The sequence below is a fragment of the Haemaphysalis longicornis genome, unplaced genomic scaffold, assembly GCF_048455015.1.
Source record: "Haemaphysalis longicornis isolate Haplotype H1 unplaced genomic scaffold, Haemaphysalis longicornis Haplotype H1 scaffold_2, whole genome shotgun sequence".
Classification (NCBI taxonomy): Eukaryota; Metazoa; Arthropoda; class Arachnida; order Ixodida; family Ixodidae; genus Haemaphysalis; species Haemaphysalis longicornis.
The window spans coordinates 237,578,326-237,597,918 of record NW_027526295.1 but is presented as its reverse complement, the minus strand read 5'-3'; the positions used below and the strand labels follow the sequence as shown (position 1 = coordinate 237,597,918).

General features: G+C 47.1%; 1 protein-coding gene across 2 annotated transcripts in view; it reads right to left on the bottom strand.

Moving 5' to 3' along the window:
* Nucleotides 1–19,593, bottom strand: part of LOC144170200 (protein Wnt-11-like) — a 57,370-nt gene that overhangs the window by 12,435 nt on the left and 25,342 nt on the right. The window contains exon 1 of one of the 2 annotated variants that reach the window (XM_077699836.1): nt 7,064–7,896. The exons of the other annotated variant lie outside the window; for it this stretch is intronic. Coding sequence (XP_077555962.1) covers nt 7,064–7,149 — 86 coding nt within the window. The 5' untranslated portion in view covers nt 7,150–7,896. Of the gene's footprint in view, nt 1–7,063; nt 7,897–19,593 lie in introns of those variants that run through there. 2 annotated transcript variants of the gene reach the window in all.

Below are 19,593 nucleotides of genomic sequence, written 5' to 3'. Positions count from 1 at the left end.
TGAAACTTTCGTGAAATCTTCCTTATTGTGGAAATGCAGGGCGTTACACGGGTCGCCACCTTCCGTAATTATATTAAATTTTTCTTATTTTTTAGTTTTTCAAAATTTTGTGCAACCAGTTATCTCCATTTACGCCATTATAGCGATTACAGGTGGAACTTCCGCGATATCTTCATTTTTTGTGGAAATGAAGGGCGTTACACGGTCGTGGCTGTGAGGGTACTCGGCAAAGAATGCTACACATTAAAAAAAAAAAAGAAATCCTGCGCCCCAACAAAATTTTGGTCATTTTTCGGCGTTAATAAGCCGGCACCCATCTTATTTTTGTTTTTACATTATAGTATATCGATTCGGTGTGTAAACAGCACAGGCGAAAAGAATGACGAAAAGAAGGGGGGGAGGGGTGCCGTGCTGAGAAAATTTCGGGGGGGTGTTCTGACACCGAAACGCACCTCTGGCTACGCCCCTGAGAACGGCTGCAGAGGGAGTAGTCTCATTTATTTGTCCCCGCGCTGTTTGATTCATTCCGTGGCTCTTCAACATGACAGGGCGCCTGAGAACCGAAGTGCAGTACTGCTTTTTAAATTTGTTATAGCTGTATTATTTTATAGCTGTACAATTTTTATAGCTGTATTCATATACCGCGATAGTGCGTGCTGGAAGACCGACGAGAGCTCGAAAGTGACTACCGATAGTAGTCATTGCAGGCTTTGTTTTGAGTTCTTTGTTGAAGCTTTAAAAAAATGGGGCTGGTGAGCGAAGGCAGATTCCTAGTTTAGTCTTAATTAACTAGTAAAGGTCAACATCTGAAAAATGATGTCCGATGGACAACGAAAGAAAACAGCAGAAATGAGGACGCTGAGCTGGACATACCGAGTGGCCAATGAAGGTTGCCAGGTCGGACATGGCCGCACAGGATGAATAGTTAAGGTCACCGACATTGAAGAAGTCCGAGGACGTAGATTAAGATGATTTGGTCATGGAATATTACCACGTCTAGGCCAGGAAAGTGTTAAATGGAGGCTAGAAGTCGAGGGGCAAGAGACCCACAGAAGAAAGTGTGGCAGAATGCCATAGATGGGTACCTCAGAGCCACGGCTCTAGAACAGAACGGTCACTGACGGGACGGTTGGTAGCGCGGAAGTGGGAGGTATGATATCCCCGCTCATTTAAGCCTAAGATGGCGGATTTAATGTCGGCTGGCTCCTTAAGGTTTATCCTTACTGGTTATGACATCAGCTACGATCTTTCGTGCTTGCCTGGCGCGTCGAACAAAGTTTTCGTCAAACATAGTCGGGCTGCGGAGCTGTACCTCCGCGATTACCTATTGCAGTGCATGTGATGCGAGGGACAGAAAACAAGCGGTCGGCTGGTGTTGGTGCATGCCGGCCGGATAAAAGATGGAAAGTGGAGAATATGTGAAGGAAAGACATAATTCGGGGGACAAGAATGGATTCGTTTAATTCAAGGTATACCGGAGTGGGCGTGGCACGGATGGGCTAGTGATGATCACTCATTTCGTACCTCTTTCACGTATCTGACTCAACTAAACTTTTCTCTCTCTCTCTCTCTCTCTCTCTCTCTCTCTCTCTCTCTCTCTCTCTCTCTCTCTCTCTCTCTCTCTCTCTCTCTCTCTCTCTCTCTCTCTCTCTCTCTCTCTCTCACACACACACACACACACACACACACACACACACACGCGCGCGCGCACGCGCGCACACGCACGCACACACGCACACACGCACGCACACGCCCACACACAAAGAACAGTAATTTAGATTCTTATAAAGGGTCACTAAAGGCTGAATAACTTGTTTTTACTGAAAGAGCATACGTTTTGTAGCTTTTCCGGCTTTTGTTCGAGCCCCAATGGTGCCTTGTTTGTGGAAAACTAAATTAAAGCTGGCATTTCTCTCCCCTGTTTCTCTTACATTCTTTTGTAAAGTTGCAGAGCACATCACAGAGTGCCCGCGGCAAACCGGGCCGTAATTTCAATTTTACCCGATCGTCGCTATTTTCGGCAGTGCCTCTTTTCATCGGCTTTCATTTTCTCCGCTAAGATTGAAAACCAATCAGAAAAAGGTTGTTTTTGAACTCCATTATGGCATCTTCGTATGGCGGCACCCAGGCGAAGTTTGGGGTGGAGCTTTATAACGCTTGATGACGCCGTCGGAGCATCGTAGGGTGCCCGGATGCCCATCCTCGCCCCGCTGAAGAGGAACATCCTGGCAATCTATACCTGGCATGCTCTGCCAGGCACCCTAGAGTATCAAAGGATGCGCCGCCGCCTGGGAGCAGCTCTAGAAAATTCACACGCGTTCACTAAATGTAGTCGTCGGCCGTCTCATTTCAAGCCATTTGCGCCATAAATATGTCCTGATTTTGTTACTGGCTGTTGCACATATACGCGCTATAGTGGTTAATTTGGTACGGTAGGCTGTCGCGTTCACTCGAATGCATGCATCTTTTGATTGCGCTTGTATACGAACGTTTTTAGACTAAAAACGTGGGCTTGTACGCAAGGCGAAACATTTAAACGAAATCAAAACTGAAATCGAAGCTGGGGTTTGCGTCTTGTAAAAAGCACATGGCGAGAAAAGTTTCCGCGTACATTTATTTTACGTTTACATGTCTCTGCATTAGTGTATGTTTCCCCCAAAATGCTTAGGAAGCTCCACCAATCCCGTTTCATACTGCATTCACGAGTTGTGATGTCACAAATGGAAGTGCGAGATAGTCCATGGGGCTCGGTCGCGGAATAAATGGTCCCGGGACAAATGGTCCCGGAACTAATGGCCCCGGAACTTATGGTCTCGGAACTAATGGTCCCGGAACAAATGGTCCCAACTTCAAACTAGGAAGAAATGGTCCCACCACTACTGCTCCTATGTATGAGCGCCTGTATGAGGGAAGGAAGGGGGTCAATGTGTTTATGTTTATATGTTTGTATTTGTGCACAATATATTTTGCATCTGTTGATATATAATATATTTGCTAAGGCTGAATTTACTTGAGTGAAATACGGTATACAGTTTTTTTGTCGCGCGTGTACGTCCTCGCGTGCCTTTTTTGCTATTCCGAATACCAGGCAAAACAGTGGCAGACCAGTGGCAGACACTTCAATCAAAATCAGCGTGTACTGGCAGCCCTCGGCCGGTGTTTGAAGCGAATACAATAACGGGCTGCCACAATTTTCTTATTTAGTGGCTCTAAGCGCACTCGCTTCGGTAACAAATTTCTTTGCTTGAGATGGCCCTCATCGCTCATCCCCACCTACACGTTTTCCTCGAATGGATCCCTGGCCACCAAGGCATAGAGGGTAATGAACGAGCTCACGCCCTGGCCCGCGACGCTCATTTCCCGGGCAGCCCTCAGCCGTGGCCTGAGGAATACAATCCAAAAGAGGATAGAGCAATGCACCATAAAAGGCGCCGCGAACATCTCGGCAACCTCCGCAAAGCAAGAATGGTACTTCCCTCCCCATCTAAATTCATGTCACGGAGGCACGCTACATATATTAGACAGGCGCAGACATTGTCCCTCCCCTGTGATCTGTTCCTCCACTACATACACAAGTCACCAGGCCGTCCGCACTGTCAGGTATGCGGTGGCTATCCGGACAATGAACATACATATTGGCGCTGTGTACGGGCGACCTCGTCTTCCACATTTCTTTCGACCAACCCCTTCCCCCCTGATATTCCCTACTCGTGGTCTAGCTGGGCCGCTCCCCCTGAAAACCTACGGGCAGCCCTGTGGTCCCTCTTGGCTGCCCACATTGAAACTCTTTGTGCACCTCCGCCAAGCCCACCACCGTCGGAGGACCGTGGAACACCCCTTCCTCCGTGGACTGATAACTCCGCGGCTCGGACTTGAGCTGCCTAATAAAGTTTCATCTCTCTCTCTCTCTCTCATTGCCCTCTTTAGAAGAAATTGGCCATGGTGCTGACTGTCGCGACAGCCTGGCTTGACCAGTGGCTCAGCCGATGCTCGCGATCAGACGTCCGCATGTCTGGAGACTGTGCCTGTCACCAATCTATAGCGCCGTCCCGCTACAGGTGCGGCTTCCTGGATCACGACCGGACTCAGAATCTATCTTCTTAAACGGGAAGGGAGCGTTAAGTCTGGCCGTGCCTGGAAATAGTTGCGGTGACTGAGAAAACTTATGAGGGGGAGGGAGGGGGCAGAGAACTCACTAAGCACGCACCCGTGAAGTGCTTGCTCACAAGAAACTAATGGCGCCTCTTTCTGAGGCATGCATCTACGTATTCTGTAAATCATGGATGGAGCCGCATGTTTCCCACGTGGCTTCTTTTTTTCCCCTGTGTTTGCACGTAGCACATTCATTGGTTATATAGTGACAAGGCATCTGAGATAATTGAAATAACGATGTTTTGATAAACCAAAATGTCGAAAACATAAAAATGAAAACATTACAAAAATCGAATAACTGAAGAGAGAGAGAAATAATAAATAATAATATTCGTCTTCAACTTATAAAAATTGCGAAGACAAAAACAAAAAAGGCTGGAGAAAAACGGCGGAAATACGAATAAAAAAATTCCCCAAACGGGCCAATCGTGGAATGCCCTGCACTAGCACAAAAATGCATGGTTGGCAGAAATACCGCGTTTAATCGATATAATAGCATAAATTGAGATAAGCGGTTTAACGGAATCTGAAAAACAAAGAAAACAAAAAAATGAAGAACTAAAGAAATTATAAACTGCACTCCAGCAAGATACAACAAATTTGAACAGATAACCCACGTGGAGTTTGATAGAATCATTTTGCCTGAAGAGGTGCCTGGGACCATTCGTTCCTGGACCATAAGTTCCGGGACCATTTGTTTCTACTTTCGAGTTGGGACCATTTGTTACGGAACCATAGGTTCCGGACCATAAGTTCCGCGGCCATTTGTTCCGGGACCATTTGTTCCTACACCCCATGGGGCTGCGACACCAGCTTTCACGCTTGTTGCATTACCTGCGTTAATAAGCAACTGCTGCTGCTGCTGCCAGTGGTATATTTGTATTCGCGACACTCTAACCTACCGATGCAGGCCAACTTGTTTTTGCAGTTAAGTGGTACGAAAGAGTAAAACCAATAGAAAATGAAAACGTCGATCTTTGGTCCCAAGAAAAAAAAATTATATTATATTTACTGGTCGTAACTCGGTGCACTCCAGTGAAAGGTAATCGGGAAATGTATAGGTGTAACAAGACATTCCAAACGGAAAATATAGAACGTATACAGAAATTTTCACGGGGCGGTTTAGGACGGTTTAGTTTGCTGATAAAAGGAGGCAATTTCGAAATATCTGACATATTCGTTCGGTATAGGTGAGTTTGACTGTGAGGTACTGATGCAGTCTTTGACTTTGGGACCTCCATCTGTATACTGAAAATTTTGACATAATTTATGTACATAATAAAAACTTTTATGGTTTTTCAAATTACTGATTCTGTATCCCTTTCGGACCTAACGTCCTATATTTAGGACATGAACCAAAAGACTTCTTGCAGTTTGAAAACAATACCAAAACAGCTAGTTTTCTGGAAAATAGTTCTTCAAGGATGCCTCTTTCTATACATCATTGTTCGTTTTTTTGCTAAAGCTGAACGCTAGAAAGAGCAAGGCATTGCAGTGAAGGCCAAACTGACGTCAGGGTGACTCCAAGGACCGAAGTTCTTGTTTAATGAAATGGCTGTAAACCTAAAAATACTTGCACTACCAGCCTTGTTTTGCGTCTGTCGGCTTACTGCTTTCCAAAATTTAGGAAAACAAGCAATTATTTTTCTTCTGTAAATTTAAATTTTAATTGCCTGATGACTTAATTAGATGTCATGCTTGTAAATCGCTAATTGCATCGCAAGCCCAATTTTTAGTTTTTGAGCTTATAAGGTCCGATTAATAAAGAAAACACGCTGAAAAAATTTTTACGATGAAAAAAAAAATCAGGGCTGTTTTGAAAAGTTTTCTCGCAATACAGAGAGCCATTGTGGCAAAGCTTGCCCGTCTTAAAGCGGGAAAAGGGGCAGGTGTTTCGTCGGTGTAAAATGGCTCAGCAAGAAAAAAATTAACCGAAACGAATTGTTAAGTTCGTTCGTCGGGCTTCACATTTCTCGTCTCACTCTCTTCTTCCTCCTCCCTCGCGCTTCCAAAAATGAATGCGTGGTGAATAACAGGCGAAGTTATGAACTGCGGATGCTGTTTCGGCCCCCAGCTTTGGATGAAAATGCACTTTCAATTCCTTTATATCCTTCCTGTTCATTGCGAATGAGGCGAGAAGACTCTGTCACACGCTGCAGGGACGGCGCTTACCTTTCCGAGTTATCTGCCCTGCGCGTGCAAGTTGTGGGCAAAATATGGGATTGCCGCAAAATTTTCGTCGCTTTGAAGAAGCATTACTTAAGTTTACAGGATAATTAAACAGAAAAACAAAAATAACAAAAAGTGCATATAATCAGATGGGTAACTGATTATAGAAAAATCGGAGAGCGGAAGCGAGAAGAGACGAATAAAAATATATAGAGAGAGCGACGTATAGAGCAAGGAAAAGCCGCCAAAAATATCGAGAGGCCAGACAGAACCTCCGTTTCGGCTTCATTTGCGGCAGACTAATTAAGTGTATTTTAGTGAATTAATATCCCAACCATAATTGCAGTAGCTAGGGGCATGTACTTTACTGCCTTATTTTGAGCTCTCTATGTACCTACACTTTCTGTGTATGGTGATGTGGCTATACAAAATGCCAGATAAAGGCGAAGGAATGATGACCCTCTCTCTGCTTTTTTTTTTTTTTTTTTACTTCAGTGGTGCTCGATTCTCATTTGATTCGAAGCTAGATAAGGCCCGAAGTTTAAAAGGGAGATGAAAGCCCTTCGCAAGGAAAACGCGTGCAATGTCAGAAAATCATGTTGCCCAAGCAATTCCCTTTACGCCACAGCTCGGTAGTGCTGTATAGGCTGCAGCAGCGACGGTTTTGCTTCGTGAGCTATAGACGCTGGCTGCTCGGCCTGCCCCAGCAGAACAAAGTTAAAGAAAACAAAACGCCACTCACAGCCAGCTGATGCCGCTGCTCGCCGGGAAGTGAAGGAGAAATGCCAGCCAGATGGCCAGCAATCTGCACGTGAAACTTATTTCCATCGGCCCGCGCACACTTCTGTCGAGACGAGCGACCGGAAATGAAGAAGGAAGAAGCCAGGCCTAAATTAACGCCGCTTGCCCACCGCAGGTGTTCGTGCTTAGTAAGCGCTTAGGTCCTTTCCACGTGTCGCCCGTGAAACGACTCGGCACAAAGTGTCTTTCGGCTTGGGCAAGCGATAAAGGCACATGGGTGACCGATGCGCATCCTGGGAAGTCTTCTCGCACCATTTCTCCGTCGTTCCTGAACTTGCGCGTTGTTCAGAATGCGCTGGCGTTGGCACAGGACGTTCTTGTGGGGGACAGTACATGGCACCAATGCACAGGCAAGGTGACGACGTGCGCACGAAGAAGCAGGTCACGTACGCGCTCGTGCGGGAAAGAAGTGTGCGCATCCAGCAGAGAGAGATTTCAGCTCACACGTGCTTGCCGTCGGGTCTTGGCGCACCAAGTCGTTTGCCTTCACCGCATGCGCGGTTGCAACTTGCTAAGAGCCTCTGGCGTCAGCAAAGCGTTCCGGAACGGGAGCCTGTCTTTCGGAAGCACCTCCGGAGTTTTGAGCAGCTTTCGGGAGGCTGGGCTCCCAGGCGACGTTTCGCGGAGGGCGGTTCTGCTCCCCGAAAAGCGCGCGGCGGCGGCGCGGCGTCTGCCGCGCCATGCGGTTGATCTGTCCAGCCGGTGGGTGGTCGTCGGACCTCGCGCCTTCGGGCCCCTCAAGAGACGACGCCAGCCGCAGGCGCAAAGGCCCGCCGAAGAGCTGTGCGCAGTGGCAGTGGAAAGCTGCTGGTGCAGACGTGATTGGTCCCTCCCGCCTAGACCCCCCCGCCCTTCACCGCCAGGCCGAATTTACGTCGACGCTAGAGTGTACTATCGACGCTCTATTCAGGGAGGTGTCGGACGACGAGTTTTTACCCTCCTCCGGACCGGAAGGTGGGAAGGGAGAGCGAGAGAGAGAGCGCTGCGAGGCGGTCTGCTCACAATTTGCCGCGAACACTGGACGCGTGATCGCTTCTCTTTCACTTTTACCGGGAGGGGAGTAGCACTTAAGTCCACGTGTTTTTTTTTTTCTTTTTCTTTTCCTAATCAAAGTAGGAGAATTACGTCGAGGCAGAATCGACTTATGGCGCCGCTACCACGTGTGACATGAATAATACCGCTTGCTTTACTTCGCATAGACCTGCATCACGCTGGTCTCAAATAGCACCAGGAGAGGCAGTTATTCTGCCTCTCCACGTTATTCTGGTTGCGCTGTCAGCTGCAAGTTGTAGTTTAGTCTGAACCCAGTGAGACTGAGGGGGTATGAGCAAAATAATAATAATTTATTTGTGTTAACATCCTTGTTGTACCACTTTTAACGCGCCAGTTATGAGTATTACACTCGAAGTTATTATTATCATGACTTGGCGTCTTATAGAAGCTAGTAATACGTAGGCGAGCGCTCACGTCTTTTATATGTAATTCTTTGCCAAAAACCCCAACGCGAACAGTGTAATGCCTTTTACCTACACAACTACACAAAACGTGAGTAAATGGCGAAGTTGGTGCATTTAATTCTTATAAGTGTCAATGTACACCATTGTGGAGAAAAAGCGAAGAACAACGGAACATACAGCAAACGAAATGAAAAGTGTCCCAATTCGGGTATTAATTGCCAAATATGGCAACCCTCGTTCATCGCAAGAAACATTAAAAAAAGCGACATGCTAAAATGTTTGAAGTGAGAACGAAGTGACAGAATCACAAAGGTGATCTCGCGATACAGCGATCTCGCGATTACTAAAACAGGCCAAAATATATAAAAAAACTGATGATGAAATAACAGTCGGGTGTAGGAACAAATGGTCCCAGAACAAATGGCGCCGGAACAAATGGCCCCGGAACTGATGGTCCCGGAACAAATGGTCCCAGGCACCTCTTCGGGCAAAATGATTCTATAAAACTCCACGTTGGTTCTCTGTTCAAATTTGTTGTATCTTGCTGGAGTGCAGTTTATAATTTCTCTAGTTCTTCTTTTTTTTTCAGATTCCGTTAAACCGCTTATCTCATATTACGCCATTATATCGATTGAGGTATAAACGCGGTATTTCTGCCAACCATGCATTTTTGTGCTAGTGCAGGGCATTACACGATTGGCCCGTTTGGGGAATTTTTTTATTCGTATTTCCGCCGTTTTTGTCCGGCCTTTTTTATTTTTGTCTTCGCAATTTTTATACATTGAAGACGAATATTTGTTATTTATTACTTATCTCTCTTCAGTTATTCGATTTTTGTAATGTTTTCATTTTTTCTGTTTTCTATGCCCCCTCCCTTCCCCTCATAAGTTTTCTCAGTCACCGCAACTATTTCCAGACACGGCCAGACTTAATGCTCCCTTCCCGTTTAAGAAGATAGTTTCTGAGTCCGGCCGTGTTCCAGGCAGCCGCACCTGTAGCGGGACGCCGCTAGTAAGCGAGATTTGTGACAGGCACAGTCTCCAGACATGCGGTCGCCTGATCGCTAGCATCGGCTGAGCCACTGGTCAAGCCAGGCTGTCGCGACAGTCAGCACCATGGCCAATTTCTTCTACAGAGGGCAATGAGGGCCATCTCAAGCAAAAAAATTCGTTACCTAAGCGATTGCACTTAGAGCCACTAAATAAAAAAATTGTGGCAGCCCATTATCGTATTTATTCGCTTCAAACACCGGCCCTGGGCTGCCCAGTACAGCTGATTTTGATTGAAGTGTCTGCCACTGGTTTGCCTGATATTCGGAATAACAAAAAAGGCGTGCAAAGGAATCCCGAGAGGACGTATATGTGCGACAAAAAAACTGTATACCGTATTTCACTCAAGTAAATTCAGCCTTAGAAAATATATTATATATCAACAGATGCAAAATATATTGTGCACAAATACAAACATATAAACATACAAATATATTGTTCACAAATACAAACATAAACATACATACATTGACCCCCTTCCTTCCCTCATACAGGCGCTCATGCATAGGAGCAGTAGTGGTGGGACCATTTCTTCCTAGTTTGAAGTTGGGACCATTTGTTCCGGGACCATTAGTTCCGGGACCATAAGTTCCGGGGCCATTAGTTCGGGGACCATTTGTTCCGGGACCATTTATTCCGCGACCGCCCTCTAGTTGTGTGTTTTTTTAGGGGGGAAATCTGGATGAACTATTTCGCGCATAGTTTGGAGACATCGATATTGCAACTCCAGAGTGATGTTGTGTTGTTGCTTAAAACCCTTGCTGGTTGCTTAAAACTCGATGGCAGCTTAAAACCCTTCAAACATGAACTGGATGTACTTGTCTGGCTTACTGTCCCGACTATCCCCGAATTGTATTACGCCTGCTATTTGATTCCCTTGTTACTTTTATTTCGCACAGTATCGCGTCGATAACATTGCCTTCCCTGTTCTCCTTTTAGTTCTTCCCATGCACGCCGTTTCTCGGTTGTCCCAACTATACGTGGCCTTCACAGAATACAACTAGAATGCCCCGTGCCCGTTACACTTCAGGGGTCGTATACAAATAAAAAAGGACGACATTCCTACATGGTGCATAAAACCTCTATTAATTGTAGGCCGATCCCCCACAAGTGTGTCTTGCATCAAACAGAATGTTGTTGGGCTAGTTGGTGCATCATTTCGAGGATTACGAAAGAATTAAATTTTAGCTTCAGTCTACTTTTGTTTCGGTCCAGGATAAATTGTGTGTGCAAGTAGGGGTGAGTGTATCGGATCATACGTGGCACCAGTTCTCTGCGAAATGGTTTTTGCCCGCATCGATCGATATCTAGAGCATGATCTGGAAGGGAAAGTACTGAAAGTTTTCAGATATCTTGATGACTATTTGATTTTTTTAAAAGCTCCATCGTTGTTAACTTCGGGTGTAGGAAAAAATGGTCCCGGAAAAAATGGTCCTGGAAAAAATGGTCCTGGAAAAAATGGTCCCGGAAGAAATGGTCCCGGAAGAAATGGTCCCAAATCCAAGGTAGGAAAAAATGGTCCCGGAAAAAATTGGTCCCGAAGCCAACGCATGAAAAAGTCTTGTTCGAGTAAGGCCGGTTAATCGAACCAAGAACGTTTGTCTTGCTAAAATGGACGAGGTATTAAATAAAAATATAGAAATGATCAGTTTATAAAAATACCCGGAAAAAATTGAAGACGGCACCAATCTAAAAATGCAAGCGCTGCGCTAGGTTGTTGTCTATAACCCATGTTGAGCGAAAAGAAAAATATAATGGCTGTTTCAAACAAGCAAGCACACGACAATTCGGTCGCCGAAATGTTTCACACGGAGGTGTCCGTGCAGCGAAACGGTATCCATACACCGATATGTACGTACACCGAAATATCCGTACACCGAAATGTCCGCAACCAAACGTCCTGCACCGATATGCCTTGCACCGAAATGTCCTAGACGCGGGACGACGCTGTGCGCTTCTTTGATGGAGCTCCCACGACTTTTTGTGCAATTATCACCGATACTGACGAAACCTCGCAGCGTAGAGCTTCTATGACCTTCCAGACACTGGGATGGCTGTGTTCGACTATGCTACTAAACCGACGGTTCGAGGCCTCGCAGTTGCTTGTGCGGTTTTAATCCAATTACTTGCATTAAAATGTTTAATCCATGCTCAGCCCTACCATCCATCCATCCATCCATCCATCCATCCATCCATCCATCCATCCATCCATCCATCCATCCATCCATCCATCCATCCATCCATCCATCCATCCATCAAAGCGTCCGTCCGTCCGTCTGTCTGTCTACCCAATTTTCTTTGTTAGATTTTAGCCTCCAAAGGCGTTAATTTCGGCCCCTTATAGGAATATTAAAGCATTCCATTTTTCTCAAACCTTTAGCTAATACGCAAAGGGACAAAATCGAACCGCAACAAAGTTCAGATCGGACTAACTTGAAGGGAAACACGTTGGCTGGGCCATGGGACCATTTTTTCCTAGATGGTCACTGGGACCATTTTTTCCGGGACCATTTTTTCCGGGACCATTTTTTCCGGGACCATTTTTTCCGTTTCCGGTTAACTTCACCTGTTGTTTCTAACCACATTGCCATTGTTAAAGATATGATTTTAGAAGTGTTTTGACGAGTGGGGAAAGGCCTGTCGTTTACCCATGAAGTGCCAAGCGATGACTGTTTGCAGTTTTTATATCTTAAGCTTACGTTTTTATCGGACCGTGTTTGTTGGCTTTACATGCCAATGGTACGCAAAGGTTTGTTGCCCTATGAGTCAGCACACTCAAAGACGGTGAAAAGAGCGGTTTCCATGGCCTGTCTTCAAGGAGCGCTTATGAAGTCCTGCCACCACAAGGTTCAGGAAAGTTTCGTCACCAGGTGTCTAGGTTGATGACGGCTGGCTTCCCTTTGGTTGTCTTGATAGCGGTGGCCGAGTCATTGTTGCAAAGGATCGAGTGCAGCGGAACCTGTGAAGGTGACGCCCCTATGCACAAAAACCCAGTGGTCTTACCATATATACCCACAGAGTGGCGCACAACATGAAAAATGTAGCCAACAGGCACGGAGTGCCGGTAGTGTTTTCTGCCCCTCGCAAGTTGGCTAGCTTGTGCCCCAAGATCCTCAAAGGATCAAACAAGGCCACAGCATGCTAAACAGTTTGTTCATTGCGCTACGGGGGTCGTATACTCTATACCGCTCACGTGCGGAAGCATAGATGTGGGCCAGACTGGCCGTTGTATCAATGAGCGTTTGAGGGAACACCAGCTATCAATGAAAAACAAAACAGGGTAGTGTGTTCCATACCATATTTTTGCCTGTGGGGACAGGCCATGTCATCCGCTGTCGAATGAAACAAAAGTGCTGAGCAGAAGCCGGGAACGAGTCTCCCGCGAGTTAATAGAAGGCTTTTAAATGCAGAGCATTTCAGTAACTCACGATGTCACCCGCGTTGACGTCCGTAGGCGTCCGTAGTCGTAGTCCGCACCAAATACTATCCGGCGCCTGGTTTCGATCCCTCGACCGTGCGGGCGGAACGCAATGTACATGGTGCTCTACCCACTGCGCCACAAAGCCGACACAGAATGGGAGGCTACGAACGCGCCTTATATCCTTGACTTTACTGCTGACGAGCGCTCTCTCGTCAGCAGTTGCCACAAGTGCAACAACATTAACGTAACGCAAACTACTTAACGTCGTGCGCCCCCGGAAATGCTCTGCATTTGATCGTGCCCCTCGCGAGGGGGATGTTTCACTGCGTCGCCATGCGAACAGTTTGCCATTATAGTTTCCGCCCGCTCCGGTCGGTGTCGCCACGGTTCAAACCACGGCAGGGGAGCTGCGCGGGCGTTCGTTGATCGGCGTGCGTTTCACTTTCTTCAACAGTACGACCGGCGCAGCCCAGGGGCTTTTTTTTAGGAACAGTGACCCACTGAGCAGCAAGAACCAGAGCATTCATGGGACATTATGATACAATTTTTTTATTCGTAAAAACCATGGAAATTGTGTGAGCGAGGCATCTGTTGCGTTGTACGGAAGTGAGTTTGAGTTTTTGAACAGAATTATGCATTGATAAGAAAAGAGCAAAAACTGGCTGCTTTGTGCGCACGTGCAATAGATGGTATATAGTCATGCTCGTTTTTTTTTTTTTCAATAAAACTAGTTATGAGCCTGCGCCCGTCCTGTCCCTTACTTATTGTCTTGTTTTTTACGCGCAGTTTTTTCACCCTTGAAAAGTGTCTTGCATAAATAGGTATGTGCGAGGAGGGAATTTTTGTTCGATGTCACCAAAAATCCTGCCATTCCACCCACATACAGCTTGGCTTTAAAAGAAAGAAAAAAATTAGTGCCCTTCCACTCTGTGAAGAAGGATGACCTGCAAAGCTGGACGCAGTCTATGGAGTGCACGAAACAAAACACGTTCGTTGTGATTTGCGATGGAGCATACTTCCTAGCCAATTAGCTGAACGAATCTATGAAGGATCCAGGCTTTTTTCTTGCAGACAAACAGAGCTGCACATGTCCCTCCCGCGTCGTAAGCAGCTGTTTGTGTAACACACAAACCCAATCCGCTCTACCACTAAGGACTCCGAACAGGTCCCATTGGACCGTTTAAGATCCGCATTTAAACCTCGAACCAACACAACGTACATGATCTGGACATCATTACGGGCATTAAAGTTATAGGTGCTCGTGCACGCCCCCCCCCCCCCCCCCCTCGCCCTCCCACTATTCTCCACTGCAAACCTGCGCAAGCATAAACCAGCAACCGGTCATGTGCGGGTGTTTACAAGTGACAGACGCGGTCGAAAATTTCCCCTCAAAGCTCCCTGAAGAAGTGATATTGGCTCACGCCGGCATTCCGACCAGGCAAGTTGCTGTTCACCCAGGAAGGTTTCGCCGTTACCCGACGAGCTGAACTTGAGGCAGTAACGGCGACGCCAGCAGCTTTCTGTTGTTTGGCGCCCGTTCGCGCTTGGTTGGTTGGTTGGTTGGTTCCCTATGATATGGCGCGTACCCACGCGGGGGATTGGCCAAGAAGTTGCCAGTAATAATTAGGCTGTGACCCGGTTTATTTTAGAGAAAAAAAAAGGAGTACGAGAAAAAACATTGAGAGTAGAAAAAAAAAATCTTTGGATTGAACAGGATTGTCAGGAAAAAAAAAATAAAAAAAAAATCTTGCGAATGAAGGCATAGCTATCTAGCAGGGCATCCGGCCTGTCGCCGCAACAAAGGAATGGAAGGCGATCACGACATCTCTGTGGCAATATCCTACGACGGAAGCACCCAGGGAAAGAAGAACGGTTAAAGATAAAGGGAGATTCAGCCGATTAAACGTGTATTCAAGGTGCGTGCGTCGCATCGAGGAAAAGCTGTATTCCGCTTGTATTCCGGCCAACGCTTCAATTTTCGCTCTTCTTCTTCTAAACGAACGGCATGCATCCATCCCATAACGATTTTAAACCTGGAAGCCCTTGAGCTCTATTCGCGCGTACAAACACGTGGCTTTCCAGTTCCCTTCCCTTTCGTAGGCAACTTACTGTCTGTGTAGCACACCAACCTACACCCGAACCACTCGATTAAGGACAGCTGACCAAGCGCATTGAGCCATGTAATTTCGACATCTAAATCTTCCACCTGCACAACCGGCATTTCATCGTTAGCGGCATGAAGCCCAGCTGTGCGGGCACGCCCCACTTTTTCCACCCGCAAACCGTGCACACATAAACCGGCAACCGGTGATGGCACATACCTAGGCGTGAAAGACACCGGCGAAAATGTCGCTCGGAAAGCCTCCCAAGTTGAAAAAGAAATATGGGCTCACGCCAGCGTTCCAACTGGACAAGTTTTTCTTCAACCGGGAGGGATTCGCAGCTACTTGGCGAAATGAAATTTGAGCGGAAACGGCGACGGCGGTTTCGAGTCTTTTTAGGGGGCAGCCTTTTGGCAGCCGTTACCGGGGATTTGCGGGAGCGGCGTCTGTTTATGTCTAACGCAGCAACGACGAAAGAAAGAATACGGAAAGGAGCGCCTAGTGAAGAGTGAGGTGGAGTACGACACGAGCGGCTAAGTACAGCGTCATCTCTCACTGCCTGTTCCTGACACGTGTTTCATGCGTCGCAACCAAGCAGCGCCCTCCCCCTGACACTTTTCGTAGACGCTTGGTGACAAATATCTACCGGCCAACCCGAGGAAAGCCACCCCGACTACTGGGGACCGGCCAACGACAAGCTAGACAGGGACATTGAAGTCTGGGAGGTTCGCACGGCGGTTCAGGAATTGAACTGCCGCTCAGCAGCCGGCCCGGGCCGAGTAACAAACAAGGTGCTCAAACACCTCAGCGAACCGGCGATAGCCAGCCTTACGGCCATGTTCAACAGGTGCTGGAAAGAAGGCAAACTACCAAAACAATGGAAAACAGAAAAGACCATTCTATTCCCAAAGCCAGGCAAGCCACTCGGCATCGAGAACTTACGCCCAATCTACCTGACATCGTGCGTGGGGAAGGTGCTGGAACACGTCCTCATGAATCGATGTCAAACGTACCTAGAGGAGAACAACCTATATCCGGACTCTATGCTCGGTTTCAGAAGCAAATTGAGCACTCAAGACGCTATGATACAAATCAAGGCGGAAATCATTGACAACAAGACCAAGGACAACCAGGCCATACTTGGACTGGATTTGCAGAGTGCCTTCGACAAAGTGAAGCACTCTGCAATCATTTCCCAGATATGCGCCCTGCGGATGGGAACACGGACGTACAACTACGTACGCGACTTCCTCTCGGAGCGCACTGCACAGATACAAGCAGGTGACCACACCCTCGAAGAAAGGAAGCTAGGAAGTGTAGGAACTCCCCAAGGGTTGGTGATTTCACCGTTACTCTTCAACCTTGTAATGATTGGCGTCGCAAGACGACTGGAAACAGTACCAGAAGTGAGACATACGATATACGCGGATATTACACTATGGGTGCCAGGTGGACGCGACGGACACATCGAATCCTCCCTGCAACAAGCTGTAGAATCCATAGAAGATCAACTGCAAGGCACGGGCCTGGTCTGCTCCCCGAGTAAATCAGAACTACTGATTATTCCTCCGACAACACGGCTCAAGCAAGACAGCAACATCAAGCTACGAACTAATGACGGGCAAACAATCCCTGAGGTCACAAAGATCAGAGTGCTGGGCTTCCTGATTGAGAGGAACCGTAGAAACAAGGAGACTGTCACCCGTCTCATTGGTAAAGTCGCGGCAGCTACGCAGCTCATTAAGCGAGTGGCAAATAGAAGATCTGGTATGCAAGAGGACAGCCTGCTACGGCTGATCCAATCCTTCGCAATCAGCCACATTGCTTACGCCGCGGCTTTCCACGAATGGATACTACATGAACGTAACCGTCTGAACGCTGCCATACGAAATGCGTACAAAGCAGCTATCGGTGTCCTCGATCTGGCAAACACGGAGAAGCTCCTAGAGCTTGGTATCCACAACACGCTAGAAGAAATCAGTGAAGCCCAGAGAGTAGCACAACTCGAGCGCCTCAAGGGATCCAAGACTGGCAGATCCATCCTTGCCAAACTAGGACTGCAAACGGTGTCAAACACTCGGCACCTCAACAAGCAAGAAGATATTCCGGCTGACATCAGGAATGCAACCAGGGTCTATCCTATCCCCCGCAACATGGATCCTACTCACAACAGGGAAAGAAGAGTGGCTAGGGCAAAAGTCATGCTTGAACAACATTCTAACGTGCCCGGTATCAGATTTGTGGACGCAGCCGAGTACAGTGACCGTAGATGCTTCACGGCTGTGGTCATTGATGCAAAGACAGGGGAAACAATAACAGCAGCCAGCATCGCAACACGCGAAGCACAGAATGCCGAGGAGCTGGCCATCGCCATGGCCATCGCCGACCCGGAAACAACAGTGCTGTGTGACTCAATGGGTGCAGTGCGTAACTTTGCCAAAGGCCGAATGTGCAGTGGAGCAGTGCGGGTGCTCACCGCGGTGAACCATAACAAACGGAGGATAACAGTGAAGTGGTTCCCCGCCCATGCATGGAACAATGTGTCACAGACAATGGCCAACCCCAACGAGGCGGCTAGTACTGTAGCGCGAGAATTTGCAGGCTGCGCTACAGTAATGGATTCGTCTGCAGAGTGGTGGATGGATAAGGTGGAAGTATAAGGCGCTATCTGGGCTGATGCGTTTCTTCATTGCCACCAAGAAAACGTGATGTTAGCGAAACAGACAAGCGGCGTAACGGTGTTTATGCATTGAGAAAAATGTGCTGTTGGGCTAGTTGGTGCATTATTAATTACGAAAATTGCGCTAAATGGACAAACAGAGGAAGGAAGACAGACAATGCGCAACTCACAACTATTTATTTGCAGGGAAAAAAGTTGCCTTAAATAGGCTTCTACATGACATAAAAACATTAAAGCAGAAAGTAAAATCGATGGCAACACCACAATACTCAGAGCCCGCCTACCGCTTGCTGTTAAAAAACATAATTCATTGCTAAAAAGTGATAATGATGGTTCACTGATGCACCCCTCGCGATTTTTTTTTTTTGAATGAAGCAATTATCAAAATTCGCGTAATTCTTATCGTCAGGTTGAGACGGGGAATGTTTTCAAAAAGACGTGTACGGAAGCAAGGTGCACCATGACCAGTGAGGTCTTTTGCATCTGTACCTTTCCGATTGGGAAAATAAGGTGTCACTATCGTGGGCGCACAAGTACACTCCTCGTGAAACGTTTACACGTAATGAGAAGTGGGCAACGTTGGCTGGAATTCTAATCGATGCCTGGTAGGGATTCAAGTTAAGTTTACACGCGTAATCTTCTACATATCGTGTTCTTTTATTTCCAGCAAAATATGTTTGCACTATGCATGTGATCACGAGAAGCTTTAAAGGAGCCATGAAGAGAAAACAAAAGTTTGGTTCATTCAAAAGATTGTCTCGTTAGAATCATACTGACACCACTTTTAACGTAAACTTCGCTCAAATAAGCTACATAATTAGGAAAAACGGGAATGGTCATGCGACCCACCAGCTCATTTCCCGCAACAGAACCTATGATGTCACATGAGCTAAGCTCTGCGATTGGCGGAGGCTGGCAGAAGCAGACGCAAATTAGGTAGAGCTTACAAACTAGACGAACGGGCGATTTGCGCTTAAATTTAGGGCACATTCTTTACAAAGCAATAAGAATGATGGGACAAACAGTGGAAGTTACGAAAGCACATGTAAACATAGAAGTACTGATGCGTTCTGCTGTTCGTACTGCGCACAGCATGCTTGGTTTAGCTGCACAGCACTACGGGGCTTGGGGTTGTCTCAGACGACACTGGCCGATTGACGCAAGCAACGGTGTCTTACGTGACCCCATTTGTCGAGCGAGCACTGTTTCAGGGAACGAATATTTTCTCCCAGAACAAAAACAAGCCAGGTTTAAATGTGGGCAAAAACAAACCAAACGCTTGCCACGGTATGGTGGCGCCATCTAGGTTACGGAACGCAAAGAAACGCGGGAACAAACCAACACCGCTGTACAGGGCGGAGACAACCTTTGAACGGTCCCGTGCCGCCGCAATTGGGCCAACGGGCTCAACGCGTTATTCTTTTCGTTTCCCACGAGACCTAGCAACGCGAAACAGACAATATGATTCAAACTTCTTCAGTAAACCGCGTTGCGGCGATAATTTTAGCGCGGTTTTGACACAATGACTTGCTTCGGCGGCGAGCGAGCAACCGAAAATGGCGGCGCCAGCGTATACGTGTCTCTACCCTGTACGGCGGATGCGTGAATGAAGGTACTCTAGGCTGCAGAGCGGTCGGTTCCTGTGATGTCATTTGGGACCATGAAAACGCACGATTGAGCGGGAAAATCAAAATTTTAACCTAAATTGTTTAATTTCTCAGTGAATAAAGCACCGTTTGTATCCGGACAAGCGCTGGGGGCA